Here is a 24764-nt window from a genome sequence, read left to right on the forward strand (position 1 = left end):
AGAGTACACATGTGAAGGACAAAACTCTCTGAAACAGTATTGTTTATGATGTTAAATAATCATTGTGGCAATAAGGTCTACTAAGATCCTTGGGCGTACTATATAACCAGGGGAGTAGCAAGGCAATTTTACCTCTGCATACGGAGTTAGACAGGGACAACCTAAGCTCCCTATGAACTAGTTACGTCAGAGCAGTGTTTCTTCAACTTTGAGACCACAGAACACCAGACAATAATATTTTTTTTTTATGCAGAACACCTATGAAAATTTTCTTCAAATAATTGTCCACCCCTCCCGCCAAAAAAGCAAGAGCAAAATATACAGCAAAACCAAAATTAAGTAATTTAATCAGGTGTCATAGTAACGAAGGGCTGGATCTACACTTGCCCCCAACTTCAAAGGGGGCACGTTAATCAGGGTGATGGGAGATGAGTAATGAAGTGCTGCAGTGAACATGCAGCACTTCATTAGGCTAATTCTTCCCTGCAGCGACTTCGAAGCGTGAAACTTCGAAGTGCCAGCATGTGTGTAGCTAAGGGCGCTTCAAAGCAAACTGCCTTTACTACATGCATGCTGGCATTTCGAAGTTTGACACTTTGAAGTTGATGTGAGGCAGAGTTAGCCTAATGAAGTGTTACGTGTTCACCGCAGCACTTCATTATCTACCATCACCCTGATTAATATGCCCCCTTCCAAGTTGGGGGCAGGTGTAGACAAGCCCAAGTAGTAACATTGTGCCTGGTTTCAGTAGCAGAAGATATATACCATCAGTGTATTTTTCCAAATGCTCACGGCACACCTGTGAGGCGTTCACAGAACATCAGTGTTCCAAGGCCTCTCTGCCCCCACACTACAGATGAAAAGAGTTCCAAAGTTTCTGCAGAGGATTCTAAGACCAGAAGGGACCCTTATGATCATCTACTCTAACCTCCTATATAACAAGCCACAGAATTTCCTCCAAAAATTCCTAGAGCACATCCGTTAGGTAAAGATCCAACCTTGATTTTAAAAATGTCAGTTAGTGTAAGTTGTGCCAATGGTTACATCACTCAGTGTTAAAATGTATACCTTGTTTTCAGTCTGAATGTGTCTAGCTACAACCTTCATGCATGTTCAGACAGGCATTAGTTCTGTAGCACTTTTAAAACTAACAGTTTTATTAGGTGATGAGCCTTTGTGGGCAAGAAACACTTCAGATTCTGGAGCAGAGCTGAGAGAGAACTGGGAAATCTGCTAAATATAAAAATTTAAAAAGTAAGGCGTGGGGCGAGGGAGAGGAAGGATGGGGGGCGGGGGGGAGAGAGAAACCTCCTGGAAGAGTAAGCTAAGTTAAGATAGCTGAGATACTTGTTGAGTCTCCAGTGAGAGGTATCAAACTTTCAAATGAATTCCAATTCAGAAGTCTCTGCAGGTGGCATGGTTTTGAGCAAACTTCAGCTGCATAGGAGAAGGAGGGTGGACTGAGCTGCTGCCTCACATGCTGGTGGAAAATTAACTCACGTACCACTCTTGGCACTTGTGCCAAGGGTTGCTGAATCCTGTTTTAGAAGCATAAGAATTACCATACTTCAGCTAGCAATAGTTTAGTTAATCTGGTATAGGCTTATATACCAGGTACTTCTGTGAAATTTGACACCACTGTGTTCTCTCTTCCCACATTAAATATACAGTAGGGTCTCAACATTTGTGTGGGTTCTGTGTTGAGAACCTTCATGAGTGTTGAATTTCAGGAATACTGTATGGCAGCCACTCCCACCTGAAGCCCAGCTGCTGGGGCTTCTATGTGAAGGCCAGGGGAAGCAGCAGCTGCTGGCACTCCTGCCCAGCTGAAGCAGCCGCTGCCAGCGCTCCATGCTGTGGAGCCCCAGGGAAGCGGCCGCTTGCAGCCATTAGTAAATAATTGAATCCGCGAACCTTAGATTTGTGAATGTTGAGACCCCACTGCACTTCTGGCTGTCTGAGAACTGAGCATGTACATGTGTGCGCACACATTCTAGTGGATGGAAGGGAATATGGATAGAGATGGAGTATTTTTTGCACTGTGTGGATATGTCTGCACAGCAGCCTTATTCTGAAACAAGCTATTCAGAAATAGCTTATTTTGAAATAAAGCTGCTACCCACAAAACTGCATTTGAAATAGCACGTAGGCTATGTGTGTGTAGAGGCTATATTTCAAAAAAAGCTCTTTTAAAAAAGAGCTATTGGCCACACTGTGGTTTATTTCAAAATTTTGCGCACAGTATTCTGTTCCTGCTGCCCCTCCTTGTGAGAGGGATAGAGGGAAGTTCAAAACGGGCACTTATTTTGAACTTTGGTACCCTGTGGCTGGCACAGAGTTTGAAATAAGTTACCTCAAAACAATTTATGCAACTTGCGCATAATCTTATGATGATAAATATTGGTAATCATTGTTCTAGCTAGGTTAAGTAGAAATTCTGTTCTTTCAAATATCTAGTCGTCTTTATTTTTTTTTTTTACTCTTAAACTCCTTAGCGGTAAATTGTTGGTGAATTTCATGAATTACTCTGATATACCTTTTAACTTTTTTGATAGCTGAAAAATGTATTTTCCTTTCAGTTTCACTGCTACATTGCCGTAGTATGTGAATAGGAACTATGGCTCCACTGTTGGCCTTTATTGTACAACTTATTATATTCTCTCCTTTTTGTTCTGCATTCCAATTAAGTACAAGCCCCTTTTATTCTCTCCATATTTAAAAGCATGCACCCACTGTTTGTTCTCTTTGCCCTTCTCTGGATATGTTCTTTTTCTATTGTATCCTATAAAGGTAGGTCAGTGGTAATGATTGAGAGCAGAATATGCTACATACATTAAAACACTATCAAGATGAGATATAAAACACTTTCAGCTGTTCGGTGACTAATAACATCTAAACCTGTGGTGTCCAGCTAGTTATGAAGCAAACTAGCCACATTATTCTGAAAATATGTTTGTTGTTCAAGCTAACTAGCCACACTAAACCAGCCAAGTAGCCATATGCAGATGCAGGCTAGTGTGTGGGGTACCACAGATGTAAGTAGTAATCTGTCTTATCATCATGGTGTGCATTCTTTTTTTCCTGGCCTCTCACTGAAGCTAATGCTTAAAAGTATCTTGAGGAATTTCTTAGTTATAGTTCAGATCCTTCATTCGAAAGTATGGGCTATTTTAAATGTTTTCTGTATTTGCCTTTCAAAACCAGTCTCAAATAGCTTTTGTGACTCCTTTGCCTGTAATGACTCTGGTCTCCATTCAGTGACTCAAATGTCATCTTCATAAATTGTCATTTAGTTATTCAAACTTTTGTTCTTCAACATGTAAAATCTCGACTGTAAAATGTATGCTTGAAATAATGCTAATTGAGATGAAAAATCTCTTAAAGCATTTATGAAATTTTAAACATAATCTTCACTTCACTTTTAAACAGATGGGCTTAGGTCATGAACAAGGATTTGGTGCCCCATGCTTAAAATGCAAGGATAAGTGTGAAGGATTTGAACTACACTTCTGGAGGTGAGTACATGTGTGACTTGGCTAAAATGCAAAACTTGATCTTGCACACACTAACTCTGATTACCTCAGTGAGACTACTTAAATGCTTTATTGTTAAGGCTCATGCTCAAGTGTTTTCAGCATCAAGGCTGTAATTTGGCAAGGTACTTGAGCTACAACTATTAGAACTGTGCAAATAGTGTGTGGGGTGGTTTGGTTTGGTTTTGCAGACCATTCTTAAGAACCAGATAATAGTTTGTCGGGTGCAGATTTTCAGTTTTAAGCTTTTGAAAAAATTGGAAGTAAATTTTGAAAGCCTTTTTAAATAAGCATTTTTAAAATGTCTAAATAAAACTTTTTGGTGTGGGGAAGAGTTGAAATAATTTGCTAAATACTATGTTGATGGTCTATTGGAATCCTTAACAGGGAGTTGTGTTAAGGAGTGGATATGAATCTTTCACCTCTGTAATTACTAGTACTGTATATAAGCAAGTATCAGAGGGGTAGCCATGTTAGTCTGGATCTGCAAAAGCAGCGAGGGGTCCTGTGGCACCTTATAGACTAACAGAAATGTAGGAGCGTAAGCTTTCGTGGGCAAAGACCCACTTCGTCAGATGCAGGTGACCTGCATCTGACGAAGTGGGTCTTTGCCCACGAAAGCTTACGCTCCTACATTTCTGTTAGTCTATAAGGTGCCACAGGACCCCTCGCTGCTTTTGTATATAAGCAAGTAGGCTTTTTTTATACCTCTCCCCTTTTATAAATTAAGTATCTTTGTAGCACCCATGAATCATATCCTAAAATAGTGATATGAAAAAGTAAGTGCTTTTCTGTGAAAGGACCTGCAAAAGCTCTCCATCTAGATTCTTCCTAACCGAATTGTTGGTATTGTCCCATTTTGCTTGCGTCTCCCTAATGACTGGCCAGGTCAGCTCAACTGCCACTAGCCTGTTCTTCCTCTAAATCAGGCTTTTAATAGGTAATATAAATTCTAGCCCTCCTATTCTGGGGAGAGAGGTGATCATCAGAGAAGAGAAGTGCAAATAAGACAGAGTCCAAACAATTATTGCTCTGACATGACATGCTGAAGTTTACTGCTCACTCAGCATATTTTTTTCTGCTGTCAGATTTTGTCCACTTTATTCTTGAATGTGAAAGTTGTAAGCTCTTCTAGCTAGGGATCTTGTCCTCTTAGTTAGTATTTACATGATGGTAAAGGACAGGACCTCTTGTGCCTGGTGCTGTATAAACAGCCGTCTCTCACCTGAAGAGCTTACAGTCCAAGTGTAAACTTGTAGACCTGTGTTTCCCAAATGGTGTTCCATGGAACCCTGGGGTTCCACAAAGTGAAAATAAGGGTTCTGGGAGAAAATTCCATGATAGCAGCTGATTCTTCTGTGGCTCCCTGCCCTGCCATCGCTCAAACAGTAGAACTAAATGTGCAGTAAACCCTCGATTTAACGGACTAATGGGGGAAAGGGGTGTCTGTCAATGCTGAAAGGCTGTTATATCCGAATGGCTATTCTGTGTGATGATGCATTGACCTTCCCAGCCCATCACTCTCTCCTGTCCCCTGCCCCCCCTCCTCCTCATTCTTCCCCTCACACCTCCATCTTCCTCTCCCAATTACCAGGAGAGGAGCTGAATGCCGGCCTAGCTTCTTCCACTTCCTGCAGCTCTCAGTGCTGAGGCTCCTCCAGCCCTCAGCTTTGAGCTGCCCATGTGAAGGTAGAGCGTGGCCACCCCCAGCCTGCCAGCAGGCAGCAACCTCTGGCTCCATGGCTGCCACTCAGCATCATTGCAGGCAGCGGCGGCCAGGCACCAACATGCTCCACACGCACAGGGCTGGGCGGGAGAGCTCCTGTGCCCTACCACAGCCCTCCCTCCCTGGCTCCTCTGGCCCTGGTGGTCCCAGCTGCTGTAGTGGCCCTGGCAGCCCTCGCCACTCTGGCAGTTCCTCCAGTCCCAGCAGTGGCTCAGGTGAGTCTCTGGCTGACGGCGTCCATTATATCAGGTCCATTAAGTCGAGGGTTTACTGTAATTGGTTTAACAGCCAGCAGGTCGGCGGGAGGGACCCGGACGTTAAAAAAACTAAAATTATGTCCGTTATTTCAGCAGCTGCAGGGTAAAGAGCCACAGAGAGCCCCGCACTCGCCCCACCACCTGAGTGGCCCTACCCCACTAGTGAGCGTGGCTCAGCTGACCCCCTGCCAGTGGAACACCTCCACGCTAGCCTTGCTTCCACTGGGTGCATGTGGCTGTCCAGTGTAGACCTCCCAGCCAGCGCTGTGGATGGTTTAGTCCTGGGGGCTGGTTTGGGGCTGAGGCAGTTTGATCTTGGGGATGAGAGGGGTAGGTTTGGGGCTGAGAGGGATTAAACCTGAGGATGCAGGGTGGGGGAACGGATTTGCAGGATGGGGCAAAGCTTGGAGATAGGGGCTGAGGGCTCAGGCAGGTAAAGCCTGGATGTGGGGGGCAGGCTTGAGGGCCGGGGCGGGTAGAGCCTGGGAATGGGGTTCCACAAATTTTTTTTCGAGTTTAAATTGGGAAACGCAGCTGTAGACAAGAGGCAGGTAAACAACAAATGGGAGTGGGGGGACCCCGAAAGGAGAAAGTGGTCAGAGAAAACTAGTTGCACAACTGTCAAGGGTATTTTTAAGCAACCTTATAGAAAAATTTTGAGGACAATTTCAGGAGTTTTGCAAATGTTTTTGGGGCCTGTGTTCTGTGTATGAAAAGCAGCGTGGGAGAAAGCACAGCAGTATTTGTTGGAAATATTTCAAATTGGAAATCAGACTGGCATTTTTAGATGAAAGTGAAAATTCCATCCTTCTTCATATGAGATGATTATCTATAATCCAATCCACTTTACTTTTCAAGTAGGAAAGAGATCTCCTTTTTACGCATGGGAAGACTGAAGCACAGAGGCTGAGTGACTTGCCCAAGGTTACAAAGGACATCTCTGGCAGAGGAAAGAATTGAAGCTTTTTGCCAATTCCAAGTCTATTGCCCCTAACTACTAACCCATACGTCTTCTGTCAAATGGCCTTGAAAGTGAAGCAAGTGGTCTGTAAAGTGCATTGTGCTGAATAAGTGGGTAGTGAGTTAAAAACAGTCTGAGTTTGGCTGATAAAGGAAATAAAGATCTGTGTTGCAGCACTTCATCAGTCAGGAGCAGGAAAGACACCTGAAAACCCATTCAATTGACTGTAAGAGCTTCAAATAAAATGGTGTGTGGTTCGTTTTCCTTCCCCCCCCCCCCCACCTCACTTTAAAGAGGGGTGTAACATCAGTGGACAATCTTAATGTAGATTACAAGATTGTCGGGTTAACTAGTCAATTCAAGACTCTCTTCATGGATACAAGAGTGCATGGACAGTAGAGATGGTGAGGATTACAGTCGGAACTGCTGAAGTTTTAAATGAGGTCAATAAACACAACAACTGTTCTATTCAGTTTGGACGTTAACATCTGTCTGCCCTACTGTCTGAATACACTCTGTAGGTACCAGTGCAGCACTGCCCTCTACTGGACAGAACTGAAGCTGCACGCCAGTGTTTCCGTTTTAATGGGCTGGGCTTGCCCTCATTTGCAAGGGTTCCCAAGCTTTTTGCTGGTGTGACCCCCTTTTAATTAATTTTTCCCATGACCCCAGAACATGGAGGATACTGGTTTTTGAAGAGCAAAATGGCATCCTCTCCACAGCATAACCTTGGATGCCCATACTATGTAATCATGTCACACAGTATGACCTTGTATGTGCAATAGTAACAGAGAGAAAGTCATGCTAGTCTATGTACTATCAAAACAAAAAAGCAGTCAAGTAGCACTTTCAAGACTAACAAAATAATTTATTAGGTGAGCTTTCATGGGACAGACCCACTTCTTCAGACCATAGCCAGACCAGAACAGACTCAATATTTAAGGCACAGAGAGCCAAAAAAGTAATCAAGGTGGACAGTCAGGAAAAAAACAATTATAAAGGCAAGAGCATCAGAGAGTAGAGGGGCAGAATGGGGAGGGAGAGTCAAGAATTAGATTAAGCCAAGTATGCAAACGAGGCCCTATACTGACCCAGAAAATTCCCATCCCAGTTCAAACCACATGTTAATGTGTAAAATTTAAATATAAAAGAGAGTTCTGCAGCCTCTCTTTCAAGAGTCTTTTGTGAAAATTCCTCTTCAGTAAGACGCAAACTTTTAGGTTGTGTGCAGTCACGTATATGCAGTGTGTGTAAGGACACACTGAGCAGAGGATGCCATTTTGTAGAGCCAGATAGTGTTGTAATCATGAGTGCATTATACATGACTAGTCATGCTGTGCAGAGCAAAATGATGTCCTTCACACCTAGGGATTGCAGCCACCCCAACTGCTGAGGGTGTGACCAGTTTGGAAACTCCTGCTCTAGTGTCGGGCCCAAAACCAGCATAACATGCCTCAAAAGGCTGTTGGGGAATGTTCTGATGTTTGTGTGAAAGAAGCTGGAGGCTCTTGATGGAGAGTTGTTTGGCTGATAGCAGGTCATTGCTTTTTCCCTTCTTTGGAACAGTCCTGGTTTGGAAACCAGAGCACAAGGCAGCTCAGAAGACAGAAATGAAAGCATCTGTGCAGTAAATAGGGCCTCATGAATGGTTTGCTTGTGAAGCCATGTGACTAGATGATTTTTCCAATTGCTGAAGAACTGTTTGAGAGTCTAAGATTTATTTTCCTTAACCTGCTTAGGCTTCACTGTTTATAAGCAAGTGTAAGTCAAGGTAGTAGTCTTTGCAAATAGCCCACACCAACACTCTGAGTGGCAGAGATGCATGCGCCTCAGCCTATGTCTACACTAGAGCTCTGTCAACAGAAGTTACTGTCTGAACATATCTTCCGACAAAATGTCTATTGACCGATTGTGACCAAACCACAAAGCAGATCGAAACAGCCAACCGGAAGCACAGCAGACATCGCTGCCTGGTGTGCCAGAACCCCTGTCTATCAAGAGAGGGCCCCCCTGGAACGTCTGGACCAACTTTCTGTTGACAGAGACGTTCTGCTTCGTGGGGAGCCGCAGAATGCTGTTGACCAAAGTGCCACATTCTGTCAATTTACAGTCACCAGAATGCCTTGGGAATGTGGACACTTTGCCAGTTTTGTGGACAAAACTCTTCAGCGTAAACAAAGGTATGGTGGGGTAAACATGGTGCAGTCTTAAGGTTTTGAAATCGTCCACAATATTTATTTTTTCTCTGAGCAGTATTTTTTAGTACAGCTGAGCTACTATCACCAATAGGATTTTTCTTTTTTTAAGAGGTAACTATATATGGGGGTAGGGACAGCTCGGTGGTTTGTGCATTGGCCTGCTAAACGTAGGGTTGTGAGCCCAATCCTTGGGGGGCCATTTAGGAGTCTGGGGCAAATAGATTAAAAAAATCAATCTGGGATGGTGCTCATCCCTGCCAAGAGGGTAGGGGAGTGGACTCCATGACCTCCCAAGGTACCTTCCAGCTCTCTGAGATGTGTATCTCCATACATTAATTTATATAAAAACCAAGGTAAAATAAAGACTCAAAACCTGTTAAAGTAAGGCAATATGGAATCTACTGTTCAAAGTAAAACATGGGGTGAATTGATGAAAGGATCGTTCTGGCCAAGTTTCACCTCTCCTAGAAGACAAGAAAACTGCATTGAAATGCAGCCTCCTGTAAACTCAGCAAAAAATCCATGCAAAGGGGAAAAAACTTCATGACATAACCAACCTTCTCTTACATTAATGTTCTACAGCATTGGCTCTCAACTGGGGTGGGGGCAGCAACCAGGTTTCAGGGGGTCCACCAAGGATCAACCTTTATCCCTGGGCAGTGGAGCTCATGGATAGAGCATCCCCTCTACCCCGACTCACCTCAGCAGGCCACCCTGTCTGCATTGTCACGGGGATGACCAAATATTTCAGGATTGCTTCAGAAGAAACATTGCCCCTGCCATCAGAAGAGGTTGTCTCACAGCCACTGACTATTCAATTGGGCAATAGCCAAGGAGAAGGCATGCCACTGGTCTACTCTGTTATGCATCGGCCCTTCAGGGCACAGGGCCAAACAGAAGGCACAAGTTCAGGGAGTGGTGTTCACTTGACTCATGTGACCTCACCCACACAGACCTTGACTCTGTTTGGGGGTCTGCAGGCTTGTCGATGTGAGGGTCCCTGAATAAAACATTTGAGAATGACCCTGCTCTGCAGCAGTGTTCCCTGTAAGCTGAGCGGTTGGGCAGCCACCCAGGAGATATTCAGGTGCTGGTCAGCTGGTTAGCCGAGCACCCACAAGTGGACACCGTAATCACAGAAAGGTAACCGTGTTAGTGTGTATCTTCACAAAACAGGGAAGCAGTCCTGCAGCACTTTAAAGTGCTGTCAAAACCCTTTTTTGTTTTGTGTTAGTCTTTAAAGTGCTACAGGCCTGCATTTTTTTGTTTAGTTTTTTTGTTTAGTGGGCGGCATGTGTTTCTATTGTTGGTGCACCTCTACACATGCCTTGTGCACATAACAAAATTTATTCCACACATGGAGGGAAAAATAGAGGGAAGGCTGCTCTACAGTATGATTACATACTTTCCCCTACAGGGGAGTGTAAGACTGGAGTCCCATCATGTGACCTGTTACAAGCTTTTGACATGCCATGTGAGAATTAGCACAGCTGTGTGAATAGCTAATAGCCTACCACAGTCACAGTAGTGCTACTTGGGACCAATAGTTTCCTAAAGGTCTAACCATTCGCCCTGTGCTCTACCAGGCGCTGAGAAATGTGAGGGCTTAAGCCAGATTTTATATCTCATTCTGGGGCCAGCAGGCAGGTCCTGATCCACAACTTGCTGCTGCCTGGGAGATGTTTAGGATGCACACTCTCCATGGGGCTATACCACTAGACTGGGGGTGTTCAGGATTTCCTGCGAGACCTTTTCCAGTTACTTTGCTCAGAAACAGCCCTCTAACATTCATCTTGTTCTCTGGGATCAAAAAAAGCATTTGCAACTCAGGTAACTTAATTAGGCATGCAACATGTGCACATTGCCAGGCACAGACATGGTACAGCGTGATGCCACACTACCAAATAATGTCTCACATTACATCATTTAAGTATATTTTTCCCCATAGCAGTGTACATATATTCTTGAATGCAACTGGTTTGGACACAGGGTAACATTGGGTGAGGCCCAACTGCCTAAGGCCTCTCTTAGCTACATTTCAAGCTTATCTGTGCAGGATGTTCCCATTTATCTCAGCTAATCTGAAAACACCATCTCCAACACTCGGCCTGTTACACTCTTATTTACAGTCTATCCTTACACTCAAATCAAGTTTTATAAGCAAGCTCGCTCATGCCCAGAAGATCTGTGCCCATGGGGGGAAGGAGTGTGGGGTACCTGTAGTTCCTTTATGCTGAGGGATTGGAATGGGCTATTAAATCAAATCTGTGCTGTTGAGGGTAAGAGGAGGGCATGTGGTGGGACTCTTCTGGAGCAGCTGAAGCTGCTGGTGTGAGGTAGGCTCTGTGCCAGGAACCAGCACGAAGTGGATGTAGTAAAGGCCAGGAGGCGGTTCAAAATTGTATTAAAAGGCTGGCTGTTCCAACTGCCTCTGTCTCCCCTTCCCCCAGCCACCTCAGCTCCCTTTTCCTCCACCTCATGCTGACACACGCATCCTGGCAAGGGGACAGTGCTGGCAGAGGTACTGAACACCTCCTTCGTGGACTTTTAGTCTGTTTCCCAGCTGTAGAAATAAGAGGGAACCACTGCCCACAACCTGGAGATCCGTTGGGAAGGAAAGGACCTAATTTCACAAGACCAAGCCTCCACCCCCAAATGCGTCCACTGTTAAGTGCTGCTGCCACCAGAAGGATCCAAGCCAACAACTAGCACCTTTTCTGGCAGAGGCAGCAGAATTTCAGTTCTCTTTTTTTTTTCTTTTTAAGTTGCAGAATAACAATTTCTATCCTCCCCTTGTCTGACTGGAAAACAATAGTCACCATATCACTACTTTCCCTCGTCAAGTTGCTGGTGCTTGGTTGGGGCATGTTGTCTTTCCTTCACTAGAATCTGGGGAGAAGTTGATACTTAGCAGTTTTGTCAGCAACTGCTAATTTCTCCTTCATCAGGGACTCAGACCGGAAAGTCCTCACCCAAAACACCCCCTAATTTGTCATGTTCTACAGACATCATTTCATGGCAAGGGAATGGGAGTGCCCCCTCAGTTAGGTCTTGTCCTCATAGTCTCCTATCTGCCTGTGTGCAGCTACTCTTTCCCTCCCACTCTCTAGATTTGACAAGAACTTGGTTTAGAACCAAATTAGGCCTGTGGGATCATCTTTTTAAAAAGGAAATTCTTGCTCTGCCACTGATTTTTGTATGTCTCTGGGTGAGTCACTTAACCTCCATCTGCTTTGTTGCTATTTACAAACTGGGACAATGTTGACTGTAATGCATAACTTCCCAGTAAGGGTTATTACATATGATAGCGTATAGGATAATAACCAGGGTTCACAGATTTTTAGAGTTGCTAAATGAATCCTGGTGGCTCCAATCAACACCACTGACTGCAACATTAAATGTTTTGTTAGTACGAGACTGACAGGCTCCCTAACCTAGCTCTGCATGGCTCCAGGAAGTGATATGTTCCTCAGCCCCAGCTGCCTCTCTGCCTAGCAGTTATTGTGCACTGCTCACACCCCAGGCACTGGCTCTGCAGCTCTGATTGGCCAGGAAATACAGCCAATGAGAGCTTCTGGAATGGTGCCTGCAGGCAGAGGCATTGCTCATACCACAGAAACGTGTCTCTAGCTCCTAGACAGGGGCATGGACAGGTATGTCACCACTTCCTGGGAGCCATCTGAGGTAAAGGCCACCTAGAGCTTGCACCATATTCTCCTTTCACACCCTGAGCCCCTCCTGCACCTGAAACCTCTCATCCCCACCCCAAAGCCTGAAGCTTGAGGCCCTTCTGGCATCTTGAACTCATTTCTGGCTGCAAGTCCACAGCCCATACCCCTTTTTTCTTAACTAGTATCCCAGTTAGGGAGGGCTTGGCTTCCAGCTCTGCTTCAAAGAAGACAATTTTCTTCAGAATTTGTAAACCTACATTAAATGTAGATACACTGCTGATGAGGTTAGTCTTCTCCAGGGAAGCAATAAACCTCTTCAGCAGCCGCCAAACTCTATTTTAATTGCTGCACCTTCCTGCTGCTCACACCTTTCCAACACCCCAACCCTCTGCTTCAACCCAGCGCCCCATCACACTCCAAACTCTGTGGTCCTTGGCCCCATCCCAGTGTTCCCTGTTACATCCCTGGCTTGAGGCCATATCCTCTCCTGCACTCCCAAACACCACATCTCTGGTCCCACCCAGAACCTGTAATCCCAGCTGGAGCCCTCCTCCTCTCACGCCCCTCGGCCCCAGCCTGGTGAAAGCAAGGGAGTGAAGGTGGGGAGGAGCAAATGACAGAGAAGGTGTATGGAAGGGGGTGGGGTGCAGGGCCTCAGAAGGGGCAGGCAGGGACAGAGCCTTAGGGAAGGGGTGGGAGTGGGATAGGGTTTGGGTGTTCTGGGTGTATGTGTGTGTGATTAGAAAATTAGCAACCGTAACTTGTTTAAATCCTCAATCAGTAAATCCTCATTCTCAGAGAGGGTGTGGGGGTGAGTTGTTTTGCATTAGTCATTTTCCTACAGAAAGGCTGACTTCTCTCAGTGGTTAGTAATCATGAAACTCATGTTGATTTGCAACTAAATATAGCCTGTGCTACCGCTTAGGCTTTTTATTAGCCAGAACAATGTGCTGCATCTATGAACATTTAAGAAATATAATTGCTTCACTTAAATGTACTTCTCAGTTTTAAACTTTTTATGAAAATGGTGAATGTTGCATGTCTTAGTTACTAGATTATTATTTTACTTATGCTTTGTGTCAAGCCCTTGTATGGAAATTTTGAATTCAGTTAAATGCACAAAAACAGCATTTTAAATTGTGTTCAATGTATCTTAATGCACTGGACACAAAGTATCAATTTATCAAAACATGTTTTGCATTTAAAACGGCTTATTAAACTTATGAAGCTTTGTGGCTGTTGGGTTGAACTGATTGTGTCTTCTCACCATGTGCTTCACGATGTCACAAATAGTAAATCTCTTCTTTTCATGGAGTGTTTACTGACAAATTGGAAGGGGGAAACAAGCCACCTTCAGCTCCCAGTTGGTTCTTAAAAATAGTCTTGAAATAGTCATGGAATGAAACTAGTTGAATTTATGGAAATGAAGAAAACATTCTGTCAGCACCAGTAGAGGGCTGCTGCTGGCAAGATCTGGGTTAGCTCTTCAAGAAACTCTGGATTTAGATGCTGAGCTAGTGCCTTCCACCACTACTGTGATCTAGATTTCTTTGAATCTTTAACAGCAGCCTTGTTCTTCTTATTTTTTTAATACAGTAAACCCTTGACTTTTATTTATGTGTGTGTATATATATATATATATATATATATGAATGTATGTATATATAGAGAGAAGATACATCTCATATGGCTGGAAGTGACCTCAGGAGGTCATCTCGTCTAGTCTAGTCCTCTGCCCTTGTGGCAGGCCCAAGCACCAATCCCTTTTTTAATCAGTTTGCCCCTAGATGCCTAAGTGGCCCCCCTCAAGGATTGAGCTCACAACGCTGGGTTTAGCAGGCCCATGCTCAAGCCACTGAGCTATTCCCTCCCCTCCACTTGCATTGCTGGGCAACCACATGTAAGTCTAATTTCATACAAGTTGGGACCAGGTGCAGGAGGGGCTCCCCGTCCTGGCTCTACCTGGCTCCCGGCTCCCCTTTGCTTCTGGAGCAAATTAGTCACATGAACACATTGACTTTGCACAGGTATCTAGACGACAGGAATTGTGTAGCTCTAAGCAATCAGCTTTGGTTGGTGTTGAGTTACAAATCACTTTAGTACTCAATAGAGGGACAGTGAAAGGTTATCTTCGTTTAATGACCAAAGGGGAGCACAGGTGTGCTGCACATGTCCTCATCAATAGGTTGCCCTCACCTGAAAAACTCGCTAAGCCCCGAAAAGAAAGGAGGATAGGGACAGGTAGAGACGACTGTTGAGGGGGACTCCAGAGGGGAGCACTGGCTATGTGCCTCCCCAACCCAGGAAAGGGCTGGAACAACACCCCCCGCCAGCCCTCTCCACTTCGGAGCCACCCACTGTTTCACCTGAGTGGTGCAGCCCTAGAGCAGCAAGATCTAGAGCAAGGAAGGAGAGGGCAAGACCACCCCAGACTCGCCAGAAGTGGCACAGCACTGCCACAGGAAGAGGTAGAGTAGGGGCCAGGTCTGCTCTTCCCCCAGAGTGGGGCAGCCTGAAAGGAGTCCTGCAGCACTGATGGTGAGGTTGGAGTGGGGTGCTGAAAGGTACGTGTGACCCCTTTGTGCACCCCCATGTGTAGCCCCTGGGAAGAGATGTCCCAGCTAGAAACTGTGGGCTGTTCTGAAGGGTCTGACCATGGTTTACTCTGTTCCTCCTCACTGTTCATAGAGGCTGTGTCTACACTAGCTCCCTACTTTGAAGGGAGCAAGGTAAGTAGGGTGTTGGGAGTTTATTAATGAAGTGCTGCGGTGCATATGCAGCACTTAATTAAGCAAATTCCCCCCTGCGGCAACTCCAAAGTGTTAAACTTCAAAGTGCTGGCTCACGTACAGCTTGTGTGCCTGGGGTGCTTCGAAGTACCGGCAGGTGAGCCGCAGCTACACGTGAGCCAGCACTTCAAAGTTTAACACTTCGGAGTTGCCGCAAGGGTGGAATTTGCTAAATGAAATGCTGCATATGCACCACAGGGCTTCATTAATAAACTCCCAACACCCTACTTACCATGCTCCCTTCAAAATAGGGAGGTAGCGTAGACAACCCCACAGTGTTCAGCTTGGTAAAGAGGGGTCTGGGGCATATGTAACAGTCTGTAAAACCAGGAATGGTGCAGAGGATGTGAATAAGGAAGTGCTGCTTACCTTTTCACACAACACAAGAAATGGGGGTCACAAAATTAATCGCAGGTTTAAAATATAAGTACTTCACATAACACATGCAACATCTGTGGAACTTGTTGCTAGGGGATGTTGTAAAAGCCACAGTGCTTTGAACAGAGTTCAAAAAGATCAAGATGAGTTCATGGAGGATAGGCCTATTAATGGATATTAGCCAAGATGGTCAGGGACAAGAACCCATGTCTAGGCATTTGTAAACCTCTGCCAGAAGCTGGGACTGGGTGACTAGGGTGACCGTCCATCCCGTATTTGGGACACCAAAAAAGCGTCCTACTTATTTTTTAAAAGGGACTAATAGTCCCATATTTGGGTCCTCACCCCACTGACCTTTTCTGCCAGCAGCTGCACAGGCACAGCTGCTGGCTGGAGAGTATGTAGGTCACTTCCCCAAGCTTTGGAGGCAGCAAGAGGATCATGGGCAGCTGCCATGGCCCTGCTGCTTCCCTGGGCATGCCGGTGGCTGCCGCCTCCTTCCCAGATCCCCACGGCTTTGTGAAGCCGGGAGGGGTCACCCCTCCTGCCCATATCTCCCTGTCCCGTGTTTGGAACAGGGAGATATGGTCATCCCATGGATGACAAGATTCAATTGCTCCATTTTGTTGACTCTGAAGCATCTGGCACTGGCCACTGTCAGAAGACAGGATCCTGGGCTAGATGGACCATTGCTCTGAGCCAGTATAGTAATTTTTATGTTCTGTTCTTGTGGTAGTTTCTTCAAATACAAATTTTTATCTGTCCTCTTAAGTGAGTGTTGCTTTAAAACAAGGTCAGATATTGCACTTATCAGTGACTCTATATAGTAACATCCTCTGCATGCATGTGCAATAAAAGTGGAATGTGGAAATTTGGTAAAGAAATTACAACCTGAGGTTTACAAAGTTTCGGTCTTTTAAGAGCAATGAAGGAATTACGGAAAAACTCTTTCATTTCAGAAGGGTCACCCAGTTAATGGTCTATTCCTATTTTAAAGACTCTAAATTATTTTTGGTATCATTGTATAGTTTTGCAGGGCAGAAGATGTGCTTTCATAGTGGTTCTCAACAATGCATGTGACTAAAATGAGATATGACCTGAAGACAAGGAGCTAATTTCCTGTATTCCTCCACAATATATAGAAAAATATGTCGAAATTGCAAATGTGGCCAGGAGGAACACGATGTCCTCACAAGCAATGAGGAAGATCGGAAAGTGGGGAAGCTCTTTGAAGATACAAAATATACAACTCTTATTGCAAAGCTGAAAAGTGATGGGATTCCAATGTATAAACGCAACGTAATGATACTGACTAATCCGGTGTCTGCCAAGAAGAATATATCCATCAATACTGTGACTTATGAATGGGCTCCTCCTGTTCAAAATCAGACACTGGTAAGAAATGCAGAGCTTACTTTGTGGTCAGTGGTGACATTTTACTGGAGTGCTTTTTCTGTTTTTGTGGTTGAAGGGGAGGCAGTGGGAATCCACAGAGCAGTAAGTGTCAGCATTTGTGGGTCTTATATAGGATCAAGTCTTTGTTTTTTAGCTAGGTTGTATTTTGTATCCTTGTTTATAGCTTTTAAAATTCCCGGATACTTGGAAACCTGATTCGCTCCTCCTCTTCTCCCCTCTCCTCTGCTTCACAAATAAAAATGTGCTGGTATTCATCCAGCTGGTCTTCATGTGGGTCTCAATGTGTTATAGTTTAATGCATGCTGTCTGTGAGGTTTTTTGCTTTGGGAGTGGTGGGGAAGAGGCCATGTTAGGATTAAACATTGCATTAGGCATCTGCCTTTAGTAATAGCGCGTGAGAGAATTTACAAATTCCCAACTCCTTTCGAGAAGAACTGAAAGAAATTAGATGTCTTGTAAAAAATACAGTTTATGTCATTGTTTAAAGCAAAGGGAAACACTCAGAGCTGCACATTTTCTGTTACTGTATATGGTAAGAACAAGCTCAGGATGAACATATGAAAGAAAAGCCCTCTTCAGTTTGTTAGCCACTCAATAGATGAGACACTTGGATAGCCTTTTGAGGACTTTTATTTTACTTTTCAATTTGAATTATTGACTTTTATATACTGGAGATGCTGTCTTTATGGCCGGCCTCTGCCTATGATCGGAAGCAGTATCTTTTTTCAGTGGCTTAATTAAAATTGCATATGCTAAGCCCCTTAGTATTTAGCATTCATTTACAGATTGCATGTTTAGTTTTTGTACTTGATTTCCTGAAACTATGTCTTCCTCTTTTGCTCCAGTTATTTGTAACTGGTTCTGTGTCCTGGGCAAGCTTTCTAATGCTTTTTAGTTCAGTTGCACCATCTGTAAAATACTTGTCTACTTTATATGCATGCTGCCAATGTTTTGAGAGTGCTCTATCAGTATTATCTGTTGTTGGAATTATTACTTATGGGAGTCAATACTATAATTTTTTTAATCTAGGAAACAATCCAGTTGGAAACAAGTATGCCTTTTATGATGGGTGTAAGTCAGTTAATCTGCTGCATTCATCTTGAACCCTTAAAATTTGGGAGCTTAATGTTTTTATATAGAAGATTTTGCAAGTGGATTTGACCATTGCTGATGTTAGCTGCTTGTTTAAAAATCTAGATTCCATAACTGAAGTGGCATCTTATCTCTGATTCTTCTTGGCTTAGGCGAGACAATATATGCAGATGCTTCCAAAGGAGAAACAGCCTGTGGCTGGCTCAGAAGGCGCTCAGTATAGAAAGAAACAGTTGGCTAAGCAGCTGCCTGCTCACGATCAGGATCCTTCAAAATGCCATGAGTTATCTCCTAATGAGGTGAAGCAGATGGAACAGTTTGTGAAGAAATACAAGAACGAGGCACTTGGTGTGGGAGATGTCAAGTTCCCTAGTGAGGTGGAAGCTAAAGCTACTGACAAGAATAATGCAGATCATGGTGACAAAAGCACTTCAGCAGCTATAGGAGCTATGGAAGACAAATCAACAAGTCCAAAAGGATCCCAATATGTAAGTGTAAAGATAGCTGCCAGTAATATTGCAGCCTACAAGTGGACTGCTGGCAGGTACCATTCAAACTACTATTTTAACCTTCTGAGTTTGCACACTGAAGGTATTTGAAATATCCTTTGATTGAAATGAATGAATCTTGGTAATATTAAATAATAGTTTACAGAAAATACCTCTAAACTTTCTGTGTTGACTATTTTATACATTATTTTGATAAGTAATATGACACTATGGTTTTCAATGAAGTGGTCATGGATGAGAATAATGGTCTTTATGCTATAAACTAATCTTCCAAGGGGAAGGAATGTTCTTAGTAACCTATTCTCTCTGCCCTCTTTCTGGGGACAGAATATTTTCTGAGGTATTGTAACGTACTGATTTTTTTTTAACCTGGAACTAAAGACAAAAATATTATATATTCCTAATAAGGTAGTTTCCTCACCAGTCAGACTGCATAATTGATTTATATTTTGACTAGTCAGACTTTCATATTGAGAACCACATTTTCGTTTTCTTTGATAGTCTTCAATTCTGTGCGAGCTTGAAGGGATGATTTAATTCCCAGTACTGGTAGTAAATTTCTGTTGTCTCTATAAGGATCTGAATAAGATCTCTTGGTGGACTGTTACACAAAAATGAAGCAAATAAGTATTACCTCTTGTGTTGCTATACAAGCATGTTTTAACTATACTTGCTATTTTTAGGATTAGAGACTGCAAACTCCAGCTGTGTATGTCTCTGATACCTGTGTATAAATATAAAGGAGTGTAGTTTAGCAAGGGGGTTAGACTGAACTGCAGGTCACTTGTTACCAGAATTTAAAAGTTTACCTTGTACCCCTTACTGATTTGCCCCTGCCAGCCTTGATTTTGAGGTTTGAAGAGCAGATAGTAAAATGACTGAAACTCATGTTATTTACATGATTCCTTCAAGGGACTCCTACAACTGCATGGAAGTGTTTTCAGTAACTTCAGAATATCTCAGGGGAAAAAACATAGACTAATACATGCATGGCCCCAGGCTACATGGGGGAGGAATCTGTGTCTTTGAAGTTCATTCTCCGTAAGTTCATGAGGACAGTTATTCCTAACATTAGGCTAGATTCTGAATTTTTTTTCTGGTGTAGGTAAGGAACTTTATTGACCATCTCTGCTGCCTTTATTCTCCTTATGCCGTGAACTAGATATTGGGAGCTACTTTTTGAAATAAATAATAAGGCTGACATTGCAATAACAGTTGAAACTACTGCAAGCTGAAATAACATGCCCAAGTTTAGCAAATCACCTATTAACAGGCTATGGTGAAATTAAGCTATCATACAACAAGATACATGCTATGCCCTCTATACCTTCTGGTGTGATACCGCATAAGCAATATCTTTCCTGTTAAAAACCAAACTCACGTATTTTCTTAAAAGCACTGCCTTGTGCATAGTATGATCCCTTGCACACACCCTAATGATAAACTGCTCTGGATTACATTGGATCAAGGGGAACATAGCTCACAACTCCCTATGGAGGCGCACATACAGAAAATGCCCTGCTGCCAGTTCCCTCCCACTGAAATCTCCTAGGAGTGTATAAACTAAAGCATCTCAGTGTAGAATGACCTTTCCTAGTAAGAAGAGAGCAAATAGGGATATTTGATATTGTGACCCCTGTTTGTGTATTTGCAAATTGAATTTAAAGAGGATAGTTGGGACCCTCCCAGTACAGGTAAAAAATAGGTTTTATCAGGATGTCGGCACATTTAGAGACATATTTTCATAATTAACTTCTTGTTTTGCTATAAATAACAATCGTTGTAGAGCATTGGATAGTCAGAGTTCACCGAATTGAACTTTATCTCTGTCTGGTGGGAAAAATCTTGTATGGACAGTGCCCCCTTTTTAGCTCACAAGGCCAGAGGGCTGCAGTGAAGATAAGAGTTCATGGAGGTCCTACTCTGGGTCATATTGAAACAAATTGGAGTCAATGGGAAGTTTTCCTGTCGGAGCAGGAATACACCTGAAGTAAGGAGAAGATGATGAGCCAAAAAAATGTGTATTTTCTACTTCTAGTGCTCTCCCCTCTAGCAGTGTCACTGCCCCACATTCTTTGTTGTTTGGACTCTCCTTTTGGCTGTTTCTGCACAGACCACTTTTCCGAAAGTGGCGTGCTACTAAATGGCCCGAAATATGCTACTGAGGCTCGGATGTAAATTCCCAGTGCCTCATTAGCATAAGGTCACATGATTTGGAGTCCAGAAGAAGCTCTTCTGGACTCCAAAACAGCGTGTGGAAGCGCAGCCCCTGGGGGATCTTCCTTCCAGAAGATCCCCCAGGGGCTACACTTCTACACGCTGTTTTGGCATCCGGAAGAGCTTCTTCTGGACTCCAAATCATGTAACCCTTTGCTAATGAGGTGCTGGGAATTTACATCCACGCCTCATTAGCATACTTCGGGCCATTTGAAAGTGGAATGTATAGAAACGGCCTTTCATGTACATTTCCTGGAGTTGTGGGTTTTTTTTAAAGGAATGCAAAGCACAGTAGACTCTTTTGTTGTTAACTTCAGTTCTGGGGGGAGCCGGGGGGTAAAAGGAGCCAATCAGAACAGAGGGATCACATTAGCCAAAAAAAAAAAGAAGTGGAGAACTTTTTTTAAATTCGTATAGCTGTTAGAGGAAGGAAAGTAGGCACACAGTGAGACAAAAGTCAAACAGTGCAGCAAATGTGCAAATGATACAGTGGATTGCATGTACCATCTCTGCTCTCCAACTGGCAGACTAAACCATTTTAGTATAGAATATAAATATTAGTAATACAATATCCCTAGGTTTCTTGGAACTTATTTATAATATGATTGTGCTTACACTTTCCTGTTCCTTCCCCGGGCATAAAGATAGATAATTGGACAACAGCCAGCTCACAGCAGTACTGGAGCGTAGGCTTAAGTCAAAGATTTTTGAAATTGGAACAATACATGCTTTCTTTATTCATCAGATGCAGCTACTACTTCATTATCTCTTCTCAATACTTGAAAGTATTTGGCCTTATTTTTATTTAGTGGAATCCAGTTTTACTCCAGCAGCTGTTGGTTTTGCTAGTTTTTCTCATTCCAGCCAAGAGTTGGTCCACAGAATACTACATTAGCTAATGGAATAATGGTCACTCACCTTTTGGTTTCTGTTCTTGACTCTCTGCACAGCTTCTAAGGCCGGAAGGGACCACTGTGATGATTTAGTCTAACCTCCAGTAGGTCGTAGCCCATAGAACTCCTGTAGTAATATGCACTTATTTACTCTCAGAGAGTATTCCATGAACCATGTGAAATTTTCTGGTGGACTCAGTCCAGTTCTAGCTGATAAATACACATTGCAAAACTCACCACCCAGTTAATAAGCTATGTCTTCTTGTATTGCTTAATTAAGCCTGTAGTTTTGACCTGGGATAAAATTTACTAACCTTGACCTTTCGGAGTAACTCCAGCTCCTTAATTTTAAGCTGGGAAGTTAGAATTTACTGAAATACGAATTTGGAAAGGGGTTGTACAGACATATTTTTATATACTCTCATTTCATATCTAACTTACTTACTTTTGATGGCTTCACTCTAGTCCTGCTACTGCTGCAAGTTAGACATGAAAGAAGGTGATCCAGCTGTTTATGCTGAGCGTGCTGGGTATGACAAACTGTGGCACCCCGCTTGTTTTGTCTGCTGCACCTGTAGTGAACTTCTTGTGGATATGATCTACTTCTGGAAGAATGGAAAACTGTACTGTGGGAGACATTACTGTGACAGTGAGAAACCCCGATGTGCTGGATGTGATGAGGTAAGCAAAATCCCTAGCCTTACAGTGTGCATATTTAGAAAATAGATATTCACTGTGACCCAGCTTTTCCTTCGTAAAGTAACTGTATTTTAACAAAACAGCCCTATCCAAATGGGTGTGTGATATGTTTTAATCATCAACTAAAAGAGAGCTGATTTATGTGGAATACAATGCAGTTAGCTTATTCTTGTTTAAGTTTTTCTTGCTAAGGACTCTAGGAGGAGCACCTCGTAAATTATTCAGATATCTTAATGCAAAATACAGAGCGTAGACTAAGTAATGCCATTGGTCTTTGTGTTAACAGAGTCATTAGAGGGGCTTCAAAACAAAGTCACATAAATACAGCTTTAAATTTGCATGTTTATAGTAACAATCTGGATTAGAAAAGAATGGAATCAACTCACCGGTTTTTGGAAACCTGGAAACGCGCCTTGTTTGTAGTCTAAAGTTTCCTAGACAGAAATACATACAATGATACATTTTGTGGGCATTTTTTTTGTTTATTGTTCCCCTCCCCCCACAGCTGATATTCAGCAATGAATATACTCAGGCGGAATGTCAAAACTGGCACCTGAAACACTTTTGCTGCTTCGATTGTGACTGTGTCTTGGCGGGGGAAATCTACGTCATGGTAAACGACAAGCCTGTCTGCAAACCATGCTATGTGAAGAACCATGCTGTGGTAAGATGCTTGAAGTTAGTTTGATTTGGTCTGAAATAGGAATGTGTATGATAACTTCTGATAGTACAGCATACAATCCCATTCTCATCCACACTAAATGTGAGGTGTTTCTGTTTCAGTTAAAGTCTAAATTGTCTTCTACTTTCACTTGATACTGAAGCAACTTGCTAGAGTGTGTATAGAAGCAGTTTAAAAGAATGCAATTCGTTAACCTACTAGGCAGCTTCCAGGGCATTTAGTGTGCAGAGCTGAACCAAGACTTCTTAAAAACTGAAAGATTTAAAACTGAGATAATAATGACTTTGTGCATGAAGTAATATCTCTGTTACAGGGCCAGCTTCAATTGGTGAGAGAGACGAGCCTTTGAGCTTACACAGATCTCCTCCTCAGGTCTGAGAAAAGTACTCAGAGGCTGCGGCCACACTAGCAGCTCATTTCGAAGATTATTTTGAAATAAGGGGCAATTTCGAAATGAGCAGGAGAGCGACTACGCAGCAATTGCTCATTTCAAAATTAATTTTGAAATTAAATGGCCTTCATTTCGCAATGGTTATTCCACTCCCGTGTTGGGAATAACGCCTCCTTTCAATGTTAATTTCGAAATGAAATGTGTGTAGCCTCTCCCTGGCTGCCATTTCGAAGTGAAAAGTCCCCCACAGAGCCGGCCCCTCCCACCAGCAGCCAGAGCTCTATGGCTGTCAGCTGCGAGTGCCTTAAAGCTGCAGGGACACACAAACCCCATGCAGGAAGCTGAGAGTGCTGGCAGCCATAGGAGCATGAGGTGGCCAGACAACACTCCCAAGCACCCTCAGAAAGCGACACCCCACCGTGGTCGGACTGATGGCCGGCAGCCAAGACCCCCAGGATCCCCGTGGAGCCAAGGGGTCTGGGCGGCGGGGCTCCAAGGGCTCTGGGCAGCCCCCCAAAGAGGAGGGGGGCCCTCTGGCTAGAAGCTGAAGTCCAGGACCTGCTGGCTGTCTGGGGGGAGGAGGACATCCTGCTCAGGACAGAGGGATGGAGGAGAAACGCGGACGCCTTCTCCCGCCTCGCCAGCAACCTTGATGCAAGGGGCCACTCCCTCCGGACCCCCAACCAGGTCCACTCCAAAGTCAAGGAGCTGTGGCAGGGCTATGCCCTGGCAAGGAGCTCAGCCAGGCAGTCGGGGCAGCGCCGGCCACCTGCCCCTACTTCAGGGAGCTCCAACAGCTGCTGGGACCCAGGGAGGCTGCACCACCCGAGGAGACCCTGGACACAGCGGAGCCAGAGGGGCAAGGTGAGGAGCCCCAGCCAGGACCCTCCATGGCCTCCCCTAAAGCAGGCCCCAAAGTACCTGCTGGCACCGGGGACAGCGACAGCGGGAGCGAGGGACTGCTGTGCATGGCCGAGCCCACCAAGAGCCCTAGCTGGGCAACCTCCACCCAGGCCTCACCTGAACCTCCCAAGGAACCCTCAGGTAGAACCGGGCATGGGGTGCCCTGGTCATGTGGGGGTGGGGGTTGTCCCCGATGCAGCCGGAATGGGCCTGGGTACACGGCCAAGGGCCAGGGACCCGGGGATGGCCGTTGTTGCCAGGGGAGCGGGGGAGCCTGCCTGGGGCCATGGGCTGCCATGAGGGTCAGAAGCCCGGGAGGGCTGGGGCAGTCACTCTAATGGCCCCACACTGACGGACCCCACAGAAGACGGGCCACCCCAGAGCCCCTCACCACAAGCAGAGTGGGATGGCGGTGGGGACAAGGCCGCTGGCTCACGGTACCCAGGCTC

The 24764-nt window shown here is 44.3% G+C and overlaps 1 protein-coding gene across 1 annotated transcript in view; it reads left to right on the forward strand.

The window, feature by feature from the left end:
- The window catches only part of TES (testin LIM domain protein), a 52809-nt gene that overhangs the window by 17620 nt on the left and 10425 nt on the right, over positions 1-24764 (forward strand). Inside the window, exons 2-6 of the mRNA XM_075014798.1 lie at positions 3430-3515; positions 16656-16908; positions 18174-18509; positions 22106-22321; positions 22845-23003. Coding sequence (XP_074870899.1) covers positions 3430-3515; positions 16656-16908; positions 18174-18509; positions 22106-22321; positions 22845-23003 — 1050 coding nt within the window. The remainder of the gene's footprint in view (positions 1-3429; positions 3516-16655; positions 16909-18173; positions 18510-22105; positions 22322-22844; positions 23004-24764) is intronic.

This window comes from Carettochelys insculpta, chromosome 1 (assembly GCF_033958435.1).
Source record: "Carettochelys insculpta isolate YL-2023 chromosome 1, ASM3395843v1, whole genome shotgun sequence".
NCBI lineage: Eukaryota > Metazoa > Chordata > Testudines > Carettochelyidae > Carettochelys > Carettochelys insculpta.